The sequence below is a fragment of the Carettochelys insculpta genome, chromosome 28, assembly GCF_033958435.1.
Source record: "Carettochelys insculpta isolate YL-2023 chromosome 28, ASM3395843v1, whole genome shotgun sequence".
NCBI classification, from domain to species: Eukaryota; Metazoa; Chordata; order Testudines; family Carettochelyidae; genus Carettochelys; species Carettochelys insculpta.
Genome location: NC_134164.1, coordinates 1,077,972 through 1,091,922, shown reverse-complemented (window position 1 = coordinate 1,091,922; position 13,951 = coordinate 1,077,972). Strand labels below are relative to the sequence as shown.

Below are 13,951 nucleotides of genomic sequence, written 5' to 3'. Positions count from 1 at the left end.
CCCAGCACCTGGCGCGTGAAACTTAATCTAGAGAAATGCAGGAAGCACAAAGGTCTTTAAAGAGGACCATGGGAGAAGAACTGAAGCTTCCTTAAGAGACTGTCTTAAGCAATAAAAAACAGAACTAAAGAACGAGCATAGTCGAGGGGAAAGCGGGTCTGGAAACTATTTGTAATTTATGCACCTTTCTGCTCAGATGTTTAACATGCTTTGCAAACTCAAGCACCTCATCACTGAAAGGCCTTACGTTGGCAGCAGAAAGAGGACTGGAAGGGATAGGTGGCCTTTTATTTTCATGCTGCTAGTTTGATTCTAAAGCAAGGATCGAATGTGGCCATGTGACAAAATTGGGGCAGCATTTTCGGGTCTGGTCCTGCGTGCCAAGTGTTTACACCACCACAGAACAGTAGAGAAGTGAAAGAGACCTGTACTAAAGTTTTTCAGTGAGACTACACTTCACTTATGCCTAACAGGCACTTCTATTAGAATAAAGGACATAGTTCCAGTGGGGGAGACATTTATCTAGGGGGTCAGCACTGTCATTCACCAGCCTTGAGGACACCTTAAATGTTGATGTGATGAAGGTGGATGAATACTGTAGTTCATGCCATTTACAAGTTTCAAGTATGATCCACCTTCCCATTGCCAGAGCAGCCAAAGACCTGGATTGATTGCTCAATGGGCATTGTTTGAAACATGAACCCCACCCACTTCGGAGTAACCCTGCCATAGGTAGATCTCCCAGGTATCTCAACTCACGAGCAAAACTGAGGTCGTGTAACAACCTGCTAAAGAAATTGGTCAGTGATCCATGGGAAGCAAACACTCAAATACTCTAGGCACCTCCTTTAGTCCTGTTACTCTGTGGTTGTATACAATGCCCCAGTCTGGCTCTATTCACCGCACATCATGTTGACGCACTATATTCAGCCATGTGCAGTGTCATTGAGATGATTCGACCCTTGTGCTAAGCAACGCTGCTTCTCCATGCTACAGTTGGCATGATTGAGATCAGAGCAAATCCAACCTGCTGCCCACCCCCAAGTCCACTTGTTAGCAAGGTACTCTTTGTGGGCTCACTTGCCTTGCCCACATTTCTCCGTGAGGGCAACATAGCAAGAAGAATATTGTAGTGGACATCAGAAACTCAGCAATCTGACTATGGGCATATTTGGCTTTGATCTGCCATGCTGCTCTGGGGCCCTTCTGAACTGATTTTGAAGGGACTGGGATCAACATGCTGCCACCCTTCATACCAGAGGCCAATGGAATGAATCCCACATTTGGCTTCAACTGAAGGTGGATGTCAGATAAGTGACAGCTGCCATCTGATCAGACTGAGGGTGTCTGAAAGCTCTGCACTTGCTTCATGAAGCAGTAGCAAATATGGCAAGCTCTGCATCTAGCAAGTGGGGGACAGGGAAAGGAAGGGTTTCTTCGGCTGCTTCTACTGCAGTGTCTTGGGTAGCAAAGGTATTTTACACTTAACCCCTTTGTGGCTGGCTCTGCACATTAGGACACAGCAGTCCTTTCAAGTACTACCCTACCATCGGGATTTCTCACCTAACTGGAGCAATAACTATAAGTGGTATCAGCCTGCAGAGCTCATTACCAGCTAGGTATCCAGTAGCCCTAATAATACCGTGTAACAAATGAGTTTTTTTAAAAGCCTTTTAGCTTGAAGCAGAGGAGGAATTGGAAAAGTATGGGACCAGTGCAATGCACAGGAGAAAATGAGCTTATGCTTTCAGGGAGATTGGTTTTATCCCAGGTGAAAACTTTCACCCCACTAAATGGCTTTCTTTGCCACAACAAAGTCCTCAGCTTAGGACTGAGCTAGACTATATATACACAAGCCTTTCTGAGCTCCTGCCACCTGCCAGGCATTTAGTTTGTTTGTGGAATGGGGGTACAGTGTTCCCTCTAATTTCTTCCATCCATGGGCAGAATAAATTTTGTGTGCACCAAGGCATATGTGGATGTGCACCATCAAAAGAAATGCCTGCTGCAGGCACTCTGCTAATCTACTGGACAGCACCTGAATCTGTCCTGGGCAGCTGCTCAAGTCCTCCACTTATTGGGAACACTGGGTGGGGGCAGGGGCATAGTCAGCATATTGCATAAGCTCTTTTGAGGTTGTCTTTTGTTCTGGGTTTGTACACCATCTAACAGAATGGCAGCATGGGCCAGGCCTAGGAGTTGCCGGGGCTGTTCTCTGACAAATAAAACCTGGCTAACTAATAGAGCTCAAAGTTCTCCATGCACTCGCTGGTGGAAGGCAGGAAAAGTCTCTCAACAGATGAGCAAACTGAGATGCACATTGGTGAGGTTACTTGCCCAAGACTATGGACCTGGTGTCTAGTGTTCTGCCTCGGAACTCTGCTGCCTTCTAAGATACTTGGTCCTTTAACATCTGGAAATTCAGTGGGTGCATCTTAGCTGCAGAAGCCTTGCATGCTGTCTCCTATTCACTGGTTTCAGTGAGAGGTAGCACAGCAGCTTGGCAGAGCATTTTGATTCTCACTCTAAGTACAAACAGGAAGCCTAACAACAGACATGAAGGTTCCATGTTTTCTACTGGAAGATGGTGAATTCAATTCAATGGATTGACCAAGCCAACTTTAACCCAAACCCTGTTGTTCCAGTCCTACCCAATCTGGGGAACTTTGCTTAAGACATACCCTTTTCTTGAGCCAGAGAAAATATTGCTGGTGGGCACTTTTTGCTTTGTGACCTGAAATAACAGCAAGCAGCACCTTTATTCAGAACTTAGTTCTTTAAGAAATAGAAACATGACAGAGCTGAGCAGGGTGTTGGTTTCATTTATTGAAGGCAGGGTTATACAATTTTGTTTTTCACATCCTCATTAAGGTTTCCTACATAAAAACACAGCAGTGATGCTGCAGCAAATATTACTGCTAAGAGCAGACTGTGTGAACCATGGAACATTCAGACCTTCGTCAGAAGCAGACATGAATGCAACCACATTGACCATCCTTAGTGGAAACCCAGCCGTGTGGGCGAAAGAAAGAGCAATCAGGGCACCAAGGAGGTAGTGGACAGAGAATGCTTCCTGTACGATTGAAATAGCTTCACTTCTAAATTAGGAAAGTTCCACCTTTTAGGATACAAAGAGGGGAACTCAACTGCTCTGACACTCTGAGACACATGGCATAAGGCTACATCCTATGCCTACAATGCCACGGTTCAGAAAACCAATCAGAGCAGGGCTGCTAATCTGACAATAGCCTCTTCTTAGCCTCAGCCAATGTCTGCAAAACATGCTGAAGATGTCTCAGCATTCCCATTCCCTTTGTACAGGCAGTAGGGACAAACAGCAGTAGTTGTGGACATGTGTGGCTTTGCCTGTATCAGCCACACATAGTGTAGCATGCCTGTGAAGTCTCATTGGTACAGAATTTCTGCAGTTAACATAGGATGGAGCAGGCTACTAGAAATTCATCCAAGAAATGAACACAAGACCTTCCCCTCACCCTGCTCTACCCCCAATTCGCAAGTTGCCTGAAAAGGGGCAATTTCTTTCGTGTGATTTACTGGCCCTTACAGCTTCTGCTCTGAGCACACAAGGCCCTGACAGGAATGAAGTGTTCTTGTCAACGACAGCTCAGTGTTATGAGATTAAGGACTCAACTAAGGATGCTTTTAATTTTTGTTTCCTTTGCTTAACCCAATCAAGAAGTTTCAATGATTTTCTTTTGTTTATTTAAGCAAGGGCTAATTTGTTATTTAGACGCAATTAGGTAACAATTGGCTAGAAAACTATGTTCACTGGGGCAGTTGGAGCAATACTGACTGTCCTGAGGGCAGGTAGGTGACGTTGCGAGACCGAGAGAGCTGGTAAGCAATGTCTTCAGCTGCTTCCAGCTTGCGGAGTTCAATCAGGCCATCACCGGCTGTAGCCAGTGAAGTAGCAACCAGCTCAGCTGCTATTGAGTCCCCTTCAGCAGTGATGACAGCTGCTTTCTTCTGCTGCTCAGCCTGAAAGAGGAGTGAAAAAGAATGGGCATGGAGGGTAGGAATAGGAGGAACGAAGGGCCCAAAAAGTAAGGGAAAAATGCAACTGCTGTCCTTAGGAATTTAAGAGCTGAACTTCCCCCTCCAGCTTTTCCTGCAGCCTTAACGAAGCAGTAAACCAAGCATCTGGCCCACAGGCCACCTAGTGCCCGCCCATGCACTGCTTTAGAAACCTTCCAGAGAACAGTGCTGTTCAGTAGGCTTGGTAAAAACCCTGCGCCTGATTTCTGAAGATACTATTTTAGCTCTCATCCACTTAGCAGCGCAGTTTTGGAGCTTGACATTTAAGAACAGACTGAGTCTGTCCATTTTGCGGCATGCTTGCCTGGTCAGAGCACTCAAGTCCTTCAGAACACTGGACAGATGAATGTTCCTAGAGGACACTGGAGTCCCCAGGCTAACACCGCCTACAAGCGCTCACCTTTTCCACTATGAATCTGGCTCTCTCTGCTTCCTGCTGGGCCACTTGCTTCAATTCTACTGCGTCTGTGAACTCCTTCCCAAAGGTCAGGTGTGTCTAAGGAGGGTGAATACAAGCAAGGTGAGCATTCTCATTAGGACAGTTCTGTGGCTGCTAGGAACCACTCACCAACTGGGAGGAAGGAAACCTGCCTGTATTAGTGAACCTGAAGTAGAGAAGAGGAGGGAAGTCTATACTGCTCAGGGATAGTATTTGGTACGATGGAAGAAAGCTGTGCCACATTCTCTACAGTGTGATTAGGTATAAACAGTTGTAATTCCATCAAGATGAATGGAGCAGCAGCCTCTTCCATCAGGTTTGGTTTATTTTCCCCATCTTCAATTGGTTTCAGTTTTGAATTTACTGGAGTAGAGCGTGTGTGTGGCAGAATGCAGGGGAAATGCAGAGAGAGCAGTAAAGCATCTATTGAAGTAAACCATCCCACAGCAGGCTTTACACCGGTGATGGGCAGCCTGGGCTTGTGAGTGGCCGTCCATCTCAGTGAGCCACAAGGCTGTCGGAACCAAGACGGTCGCTTGAATGGAGTAGCTTTGCCAACTGCACTTGCATACCTAGAATTTGTGGGCTGTGCCAGTTGAACCGTAGCAGTACTTTGAATGGATGCAGAGGAAGCACACAGGTCTCATAGCCAACGTGTGCAATCAGCACGCATCTCACATCACATGCACTGGCTTTACCTCCGTGTCATTTTTGTAATACCACCAGGAAAAAATAAAGAAACAATCTGAATGGAAGCCAGCAGAATCTGGCAACCCTGCACATGGGCAACAAAAGTGTCTCACAGGCCACACAGAAAACCCTAATGGGCTGCAGGGTGTCCACCACTGCATTAGACTCAAGGAAATACTGCACTAGCTTCCCACAAAATGCTCTTGTCACTTCCCAATGCAGCCAGTGGGGGGGATCACTTCCTTGCCTTTCACCGACTGAGCCAGGTAGCTTGCAGGAGGTCAAGCTGTCCTGAAAGTGACCTTTCGTGCTCAATTCTGTACTTGTATTCTCAGCAGACTGTTTGAACAGCTGTGCCCTTCTGCGATGCAATAGGGGGAAGGTGAGCCCCCCTCAGCAGCATGTTCACAAAGCAGAAAAAGCCAATGCTCACTTCCAGCAAAGAAATACTGGGAGTGTACCTCACCAGGAGAGTGTTTTACTAAGGAACACATCCTGCATATCCAAAGTCCCATTCAGAGCTTGTTCTGATAGGCTCCTTTAGGTAAATCTCAGGCAGCGGTGCAGGGTGCAAAATAAAGGGCCAGCCGACAAAGGAATTAAATTATAAGAATCACTAAAGCAGAGCTCATACCAAGGACATGCGAACAGGAGGTACCAGGGTGAGGAATTTATCATTGATGGAAAACAGAAGGGTGAGATGCCAAACACAGTTTGAATTCCCCCCCCCGCCCTTACTGGATGCTCAGGGTCCTTTTGTCCTGCTGCTGGTTTTCAGTTTGTAACGGAGGCCTGGATTTCAGCCAGCAAGTCACCACAGGCCAGATCCTCAAGAATTTGCTCAAGTCACAATAAGTTGATAACAGAGCTGCCAGGAACAAACCCCAATAACCTTAACAGCCTAGCAACAGAGGACATGGCTACACAGTGATAAAAATCCCACGACCCTAAGCATGAGCGCCCATGTCAGCTGACATAGGCTTGTGGAACTATGGGTGGGGCTAAAAATAGCAATGTAGATCTTCAGGCTCCAGCCCAAGCCCTTGGACCCTCCCACCACACAGGGCTTCACAAGTCCAGGCTTTAGCTTGAGCCAAAACAGCTACCCTGCGATTTTCACAGCTCCACAGCCTGACTCAGGACAGCCATGGATCTTTTGTTGCAGCATACACGTACCACATGGCTCTCTACACTTAGGATAAAAACCAAGTCCCATGCCTCAGTCCCCTGCTCTAGTTGCCATGCTACACTCTTCTCTGAGCAAGCTTCTGGAAAGAGAGCACTCTTACCAAGGAAACATCATCTAGGATGAGGCCAAAGGTAGCTGCTCGTTCCGTGAGGTCTTCACTCACTTGTCTGGAAACCAGCTCTCTCTGTGTGATCAGCTCTCCTGCATCAAACCGAGCCTGCAGCCAGGACAGGCAGTAGAAGTGAGAGGGGAAAAGAGACATGTAGAAATAAAGGAAAAGCCACAACATCTTGGGCTTCTCCAGCCAGCTTTTCCCACCACAGAGAGAGGTTTTGGGGATCCTGAAGCCTAAAAGAATTTCCAGCCCTTGGAGTCTACTTGCTGCTACCCTCCCGCACTTTCCTTCAATTCCTCTCATCCTTTGTTCTTCCTTCTCTTGTTCCTGTCTCAGTCCCCACCCACAACCCCCATGTGTTTGTATGGTGTAGCTCTCCCTCCATTTTCCAGAGGGCTGCATGTTTTTGCTGCCTGGGGAAGAGAGTTTGGGACAGAGCTACCTGAGGCTTCTTTGCAGCCAGCAGTGGGAGAACATGGGCAGGTTTCAAGGGCTGCCTGTACCTGATGCCCCAAATGAAAAACAAGCGTGCATATAAATCAGGGTTCATTCAGTTCTTCTCAGATCCTGCGCAGCCCACCGCCCCCAGGCCAGTCTGGTGTCCCCCAGCCACAGATCACAAAATACTGAACCACTCGGTTCCTTCAACAAAATAGGCTCCCAGCAACTCATTGAGGGTCAGCTGCCATGGTGGCTGCACAGCAGAGCTAACACAACAGCACATATTCTGGACTGAAGGTTTTTTAAAGTTTCCATGGGGAAGCTTGTAAAAAATTAGGATCTCAGTGGATGACTTTAAGTACATCCAGATGTGTGAAGAGGGATCCCTTTATCAGAGGGGCTGGAAAACCCCACAGTGATTCAGGCTGGGGGATGGTGGGGGGTTTGAAGGTAACTGTCAGCTTCACTCTAAAGTTTTGAGGAGTGCCAAAATGAATTCCACTCCCCATCATAAGAACAGCCATACTGGGTCAGTACCCTGTCTGCTGACAGTGGCCAATACCAGGTGCCCCACAGGGAGTGAACCAAGCAAGTAACGATTTTCCTCCTGCTATCCATCTCCAGCCTCTGACAAACAGAGGCTAGAGACACCATTCCTTACCAACCCTGGCTAATAGCCATTAATGGACCTAACCCCCATGAATTTACATAGCTCTTTTTTAAACCCTATTATAGTCCTAGCCTTCCCAGCCTCCTCTGGCGAGGAGTTCCACAGGTTAACTGCATGCTGTGTGACCAATTTCCTTCTACTTGTTTTAAACCTCCCACCCATTGATTTCATTTGGTGTCCCCTAGTTCTTGTACTATGGGAACAAGTAAATAATTTTTCTTTGTTCACTTACTCCACACCACTCAATTTTATACACCTCTAGCGTATCCCCCCATAGTCTCCTCTTTTTCTAAGCTGAAGAATCCTAGTCTTTAACGTCTCTTCATATCGGACCCGTTCCAAACCCCTCATCATTTTAGATGCCCTTTTCTGAGCCTTTTCTAATGCCAATAGATCTTTTTTGAGGTGGGGTGACTACATCTGTACACAGCGTTCAAGATGTGGGCGTACCAGGGTTTTATATAAGGGCAAGAAGATATTCTCCCTCTTATTCTTTATCCCTTTTTAAAATGATTCCTAACATCCCGAGTGCTTTGTTGACTGCTGCTGCTGCACACTGCACGGATGTTTTTAGAGAACTATCCAGGGTGACTCCAAGATCTATTTCCTGATTAGTTGTGGCTAAATTAGCCCCACATCATACTGTATGTACAATTGGAGTTATTTTTTCCAGTATGCATTACTTTACATTTATCTACATTAAATTTCATTTGCCATTTTGTGGCCCAATCACTCAGTTTTGTGAGATCCTTTTGAAGATCCCTTTGATCTTAACTAACTTGAGCAGTTCAGTATCATCTGCAAACTTTGCCACCTCACATTTTACCCCTTTCTCCAGATCATTTATGAATAAGTTAAATAAGATTGGTCCCACGACTGACTCTTGGGGAATGCCGCTAGTTACCCCTCTCCATTCTGAAAATTTACCATTTATTCCTACCCTCTGTTTCCTGTCTTTTAATCAATTCTCAATCCATGAAAGGACCTTCCCTCTTATCCTGAGATAATTTAATTTACATATAGAGTATTTGGTGAGAGACCTCATCAAAGGCATTCTGGGAAATGTAAGTACACTGTATCTACTGGATCCCCCTCGTTCACGTGTTTGTTAACCCCTTCAAAGAACTCTAATAGATTAGCAAGACATGATTTCCCTTTACAGAAACCAAGCTGACTTCTCCCCAACAAATTATGTTCTTCTACGTGTCTGACAAGTTTATTCTTTACTATGGATTCAACTAGTTTCATCATGCCAGCAGACTAAATCTCACTCAATGATCAGCGCATCCCAAACAGAAGGGATAGCAGAGAAACACCAGTGGTATGACCATTTCCATTCCTTGCATGGCCACTTGCTAGGGAGGAAGGGAGTCTCTAGTCTGGAGAATTGAATGACGCATGCTAAACTAAGTCTCCCGCCGCTTTGATGAGATCACAGTAGCACCTCTGGCACAAGCTACAGCATGGGCCTTACCACAACAGACTTCAGGATCTCTGTGGTGATGGATGGCAGTACGCGCTCATCATAATCCTCTCCCAGGCTAGTGAAAATTCGAGGTAACTGGGCAGCAACTGGTCTGAACAAGATGCGCAATGTGATGTTCACATTCTGTAGATCTGCAGAAAAAGGTGCATGAGTTGGACAACAAATGACAAGGACAAGGGACATCAGGTGCTTGCTCTCTCCATGGTAACTAAACAGAGAGGGACAAACCTGTTTGTGTTTGCAGCAGCAAGTATCTCTTGGCCCATTATGGCCTACTGTCCCTTTCATCAGGGGATCTCAAAACCCCTTTGAAAGATGAATTAAGCTTTGTCTGGATTCTGAGGTTGAGAATTATCTACCCTACTCTACAAATGGGGAAACTATCTTTAAAGGACAACATGAGGGCCTGAGGAAAGAATTCCTTCCCACTACCCATCACAGAACAGACTGCTGATAGAACCCATGTGCCAATCTGACACCAGTACCCCAAAGCCTCATCTTGGATATGATTTTATTTAAGGACACAGACTATGAAAATCAGGCCCTACCATCCCACTGATCATGCCTACTTAGCTCTATTTTATCCCAGAGATCCCTTCTCCCATAAGCTTACTTTACTAAATCACCCAACAGCACCATGAAAGTGAGAGACAGGATATTTGGCCAAAACAGGTGCTTTGATAAGCTACAATCTTGTACGGTCTTAACTTTTAAAACACTAAAGCCCTTACTATGTAACACTGCCCTGCAAAATGCCGAACACTTTCCTCTACCATTACTGTCTAGAGGAGTGCAAGACAGCATCTTACAGGACTGAACCCTAATTGACATGGGCATTAGAAGTATGTCTACACAAGACCAAGTAGGCTGGCAAGGGCCAGTTGTCGGTGCCTAACTGCTGCGTACACATACTCTAAGAGACCCAGTGTTGCTCTCACAGCTGCCACCTGCACAGAGCACTCACCTTTGCTGCCAGTGATGACGGGAACATTACGTGGGCGAGAACGACAGTCAAAGATGATTGGTTTTTGGACCCAGGGGATGAGAAAGTGTGTTCCTTCACCTACCACCACATCTTGAACACCACGGAATCGGTCAAAGATAACAGCTCTGTGTCCTCCATCGACTAGTGGAGAAAAAGACACCACATCAAACAGAATTTAAACATCACCATTAGTCATTAGCAGAACACTTCACAAGGGCTCTCAGAAGCCTAGCCACACTAGTTAAGTCTCTCCCCCTCCCAAGGGCAAATGAAATATTCTTATTTTACCTGGGGAAAATGAGGTGTAAATGAGTGACTTACCCAAAGTCAAGCAAGTCAATCAGGCTGGAGAGCAAATAATAAAAACTTCTGGCTCCTAATTCCCCATTTTCAAATCATTAGGGCAGTCTCCTTTCAAGAATACAGAAGATAATTTTCTAGGCAGATTTGGTTCTCCGTTTTTTTCTGAACCTTCCATCATCTCTCACACTGGTGTCAAATACTAGCAGTTAAAAACCCCATGTTGTTACCCAGACCAGAATAAAGTGAGCAGAGCAAACAAGAATGGAGGCCCAGGAAGGCCAATTAATTAGTTCTCCCAATCCTCAGGGTAGCTGATCTTAAAAACTATGCCAAGATAACTTTATAGTCTCTTAGAAACAGCTTCACCAATTTTGTGGTAAAGAAATATTTATTTATCTATTTCAACTCTATCCAAACTATTTTCAAAACACATTTCAGAATTAGAAACAAATCTATGAACTCTCTTATGCACTTGCTTGCCTTTAACCCTTTACAACCTACTTTGTAAAACTGAACATTTCAGCAGAGTAGGAAAGGCTTTGCCTCATCTGCTCCTCACCATTATAGAGAGCGGAGTTGACAACTCCGCCTGCAATGGCTAATCCCAAACCAAATTTGCCAATATTCTCAAACAGTCTGGCAGCCATTTCTCAGTTCAGCTGCAGCCTCTTCACAGAGACACACCTGCAAAAATCCAGTAAACATATTAGAAAGATACTGTTCATGGAACCTAAGTTTTCCTCCATCTCTCTGCAGAGCAGAGCAATAAATAACTCCCTTCCCCCACTGAAAGTGTTCATTCCCACAGGATGAGTAGCAGGCCCTCTTCCCAGTCAGAGGTTGTCCTCTCACCACAGGACCTCACCGCATGCTCTGGCCCCACAGGTCCCTTTCCATAGCCTAGCACCTCAGGCTACCTTCTTCACGGAGCTCCTCTTCCCTTAGCCTCAAGCCCCAGACCCAGCAAGTTAAACCCGAGATAGGCTACAGATTTCACTCCACTCCCTACCCCTATACTAGGACAAGGCCCTGAAACACTCCCGGGGCACTGTACCTCCTTCGCGACATGCACCTTCACCAGGGTCCTACTGTCGTGTCCTTCTCCTCACGAGGGACTCCAAAGTCCCTCCCCCGTCCCTTCCCCAACCCCCATCCTCCTTCCTAACTCACCCTTATCCGCCCTCCTCACCAGGGCCCCCCAACCCCACCTACCCCCTTTCCCCTCCTTCTCAGCCTTTCCCGGCCCCACTCCCAGCTCCCCTCCCTACCGCCCTCTCGGGATCCGTAGCAGCACCACCTCGCACCCCCGGCCCGAACCCCAAAGTCCCCCAACACAGCTCACTGCCTGCCGCAGCCTTGACCTCCACGTGAAGGGCCCCCCACCTGACCAGCCGCGCCTGCGCACGCCTTCACCCGCGCGGTCCTCGTGGGTGCCCGTAGCGGCAAGGTACTCTGGGATCGGTAGTTCTCCGGCGGCCCCCTGCTCGCTCCTCCTCCCGAGGGGCGGAAGCCGCCCGGACTACAAGGTCCGTAAGGCAGCGCCAAATCTCTTCGCTGCTCTCTGCCCCGCCGCTCTAGGCCCACTGCCTCCTGGGAGTTGTAGTCCCGTCGGCGGGGACGCCGCGTGCTCTCGGCGTTGGCGTGACTGGGCTCGGGGCCGAGCAGCCGGTGTGTGGGCAAAGAGCTGTGCGGCGCAGCGAGTCCGCCAAGGCATTGGGCCCAGCCCCCACCCCCACTTACTGTGGGGAGCGGGACCCGCCCCAGGGACCTTCCTTCCCCAGTGCTCTGCAGGGCAGGGGGCCCCTACCAGGACCCACTCCCAAAGACCGGGTCCAGCCCCTGCCCCCAAACTGTGCTGCCGGGGGTCTCCCGACAGGCCCATGCCTCACCCCCCCGCGTAGTTTGCTGCCGGAGGCAGGGCGTGGTGCACAGGGCACCAGCCCCTCTTTCCCAATTACTGTGCCTGGGGCTCCCCAAAAGGACACCCCCCAATTTATTTGCAAGGCAGGGGTCCCCCAAAAGCTCCCCGCCCCAAGCCCCCTGCACACTTCTCTCCTGAGGGCAGGGGATCTGTCAAAGCACCATGCCCAACCCTCTTCCCCAAAATTATTCTGTTAATGAGGGGATCCCCAAGAGGAACATGCCCCTATTCCCCTCCACACTGTTCCCCTGCAGGCAGGGAGTCCTCCAAAGGACCATGCCCAACTCCCTTCCCCAAAATTACTTTGCTGGGGGGGTTCCCTAAAAGGACTTTGCTCCCCCCCTCCAGCTTCCTTGCAGGTGAGGTTGTCCAAAAGACTGTGATCTGACCCTTTTAACCTGTCTCTAGCACAGAAGGGCCCCTGTAAAGTGCCTTAGAGCTCTCTTTCCTAGAGGGATCCCCACAGAGGGATGTGCTCTGCTCCCACCAGAAAAGTCTCTGCTGAGTCAGGCTGTCACCAGAAAGGACTATGCTCCAACCCTCAAACATCTGTTCCAGTTACGGAGACTTCTTCAAGCACAGTGCTTTAAAAACCCTCCACTCCCAAGCCTTCTGCAAGGTAAGCGTGCCCCAGGAAAGGTCATATTCCCAGCTCCTACCAAAATGTTTCGTCCAAGGCACAGAATTCCTGATCCCACACCTAAAAACCCAAGCAGTCCTGTAGCACCTTAAAGACTAACATTTTTTTAAGTTAGGTAATGAGCTTTCATGGGTAAAACCCACTTCATTAGACACCATGAGAGCTCATTACCTAATAAATAAAATTGTTAATCTTTCAGGTGCTACAGGACTTTTTTCTTCTTCTTCTTCTTCTTCTTGGCAGACACTCGATAACGAGTGAGACATCTTCATGTCATCTTCCTGTCTGGGAGTCTGTTGATGGCTGGTCAGCCTGATTCTGGAGCTGCAGGTCTTATCACAGAAGGGGCAAGTGTTGGTAGTTATTGGAGGGGCGCAGGGCGGTTTTTGATGCTCTTTTCTTTTCTGCCTCACCTCATCTGTACTGCACTCTTGAATTGTGCCACCCCCCACGGATTACCATTCTCCATTAGGAACAGTCTTGGGCAAGGTTCTCCCTGTGTCAACACAGATGCTGCACTTTTTCATGTGCGCCTTAAGCATGTGCTTCCGCTGGCCCCCAACGCTCCTCTGTCTTTTCTCCACGTCAGAAACAGAATCTGTTTTGGGAGGTGCTGATCACACATCCAAACCACATGACCAGTGCCGCAAAGTTGTTGATGAATGAGAATGGCTTCAATGCTGGTCATGTTTGACTCTTCCAGGACACTAGTGTTCATGCACCTGTCCTCCCACTATCTGATGCTTCAATATATCTGTTAGTCTATAAGATGCCACAGGACTTCTTTTTGTTTATCTTCCCAAGAGATATTTAGGATTCTCCTGAGGCAGCATTGATGATATTGTTCACATACCTTCCAATGATGCTTGTGTATTGTTCAGGTTTCACTGGAAATCTGCCCCATGAAAGCTCCAATCCCATTATCACCTAATAAAGTATTTTGTTAGTCTTTAGTGTGCTACATGATGCTTCCTAGTGCGGTGAGAAGATTGGGGTCACCATTGTGCTGGGTGATG

At 47.6% G+C, this 13,951-nt stretch overlaps 1 protein-coding gene across 1 annotated transcript; it reads right to left on the bottom strand.

The window, feature by feature from the left end:
* Positions 1-2,806: 2,806 nt before the first annotated feature.
* PHB1 (prohibitin 1) lies at positions 2,807-11,777 on the bottom strand. The gene is made up of 7 exons (XM_074978837.1): positions 11,717-11,777; positions 10,934-11,058; positions 10,051-10,212; positions 9,075-9,217; positions 6,475-6,591; positions 4,457-4,552; positions 2,807-3,999 (listed from the first exon to the last, which is right to left on the bottom strand). Exons 2-7 carry the CDS (start codon positions 11,019-11,021, stop codon positions 3,787-3,789), a joined length of 819 nt encoding a protein of 272 aa, XP_074834938.1. The 5' UTR covers positions 11,022-11,058; positions 11,717-11,777; the 3' UTR covers positions 2,807-3,786.
* Positions 11,778-13,951: the final 2,174 nt, after the last annotated feature.

Excerpts from the sequence above, each read along its gene's own strand:
- PHB1 (XM_074978837.1), bottom strand. The coding sequence starts at position 11,021 with ATGGCTGCCAGACTGTTTGAGAATATTGGCAAATTTGGTTTGGGATTA. Across the intron at positions 4,553-6,474 it reads TCCTAGATGATGTTTCCTTG|ACACACCTGACCTTTGGGAA; the intron begins GTAAGAGTGCTC and ends CACCCTCCTTAG. Across the intron at positions 4,000-4,456 it reads CCAGATTCATAGTGGAAAAG|GCTGAGCAGCAGAAGAAAGC; the intron begins GTGAGCGCTTGT and ends CTCCTCTTTCAG.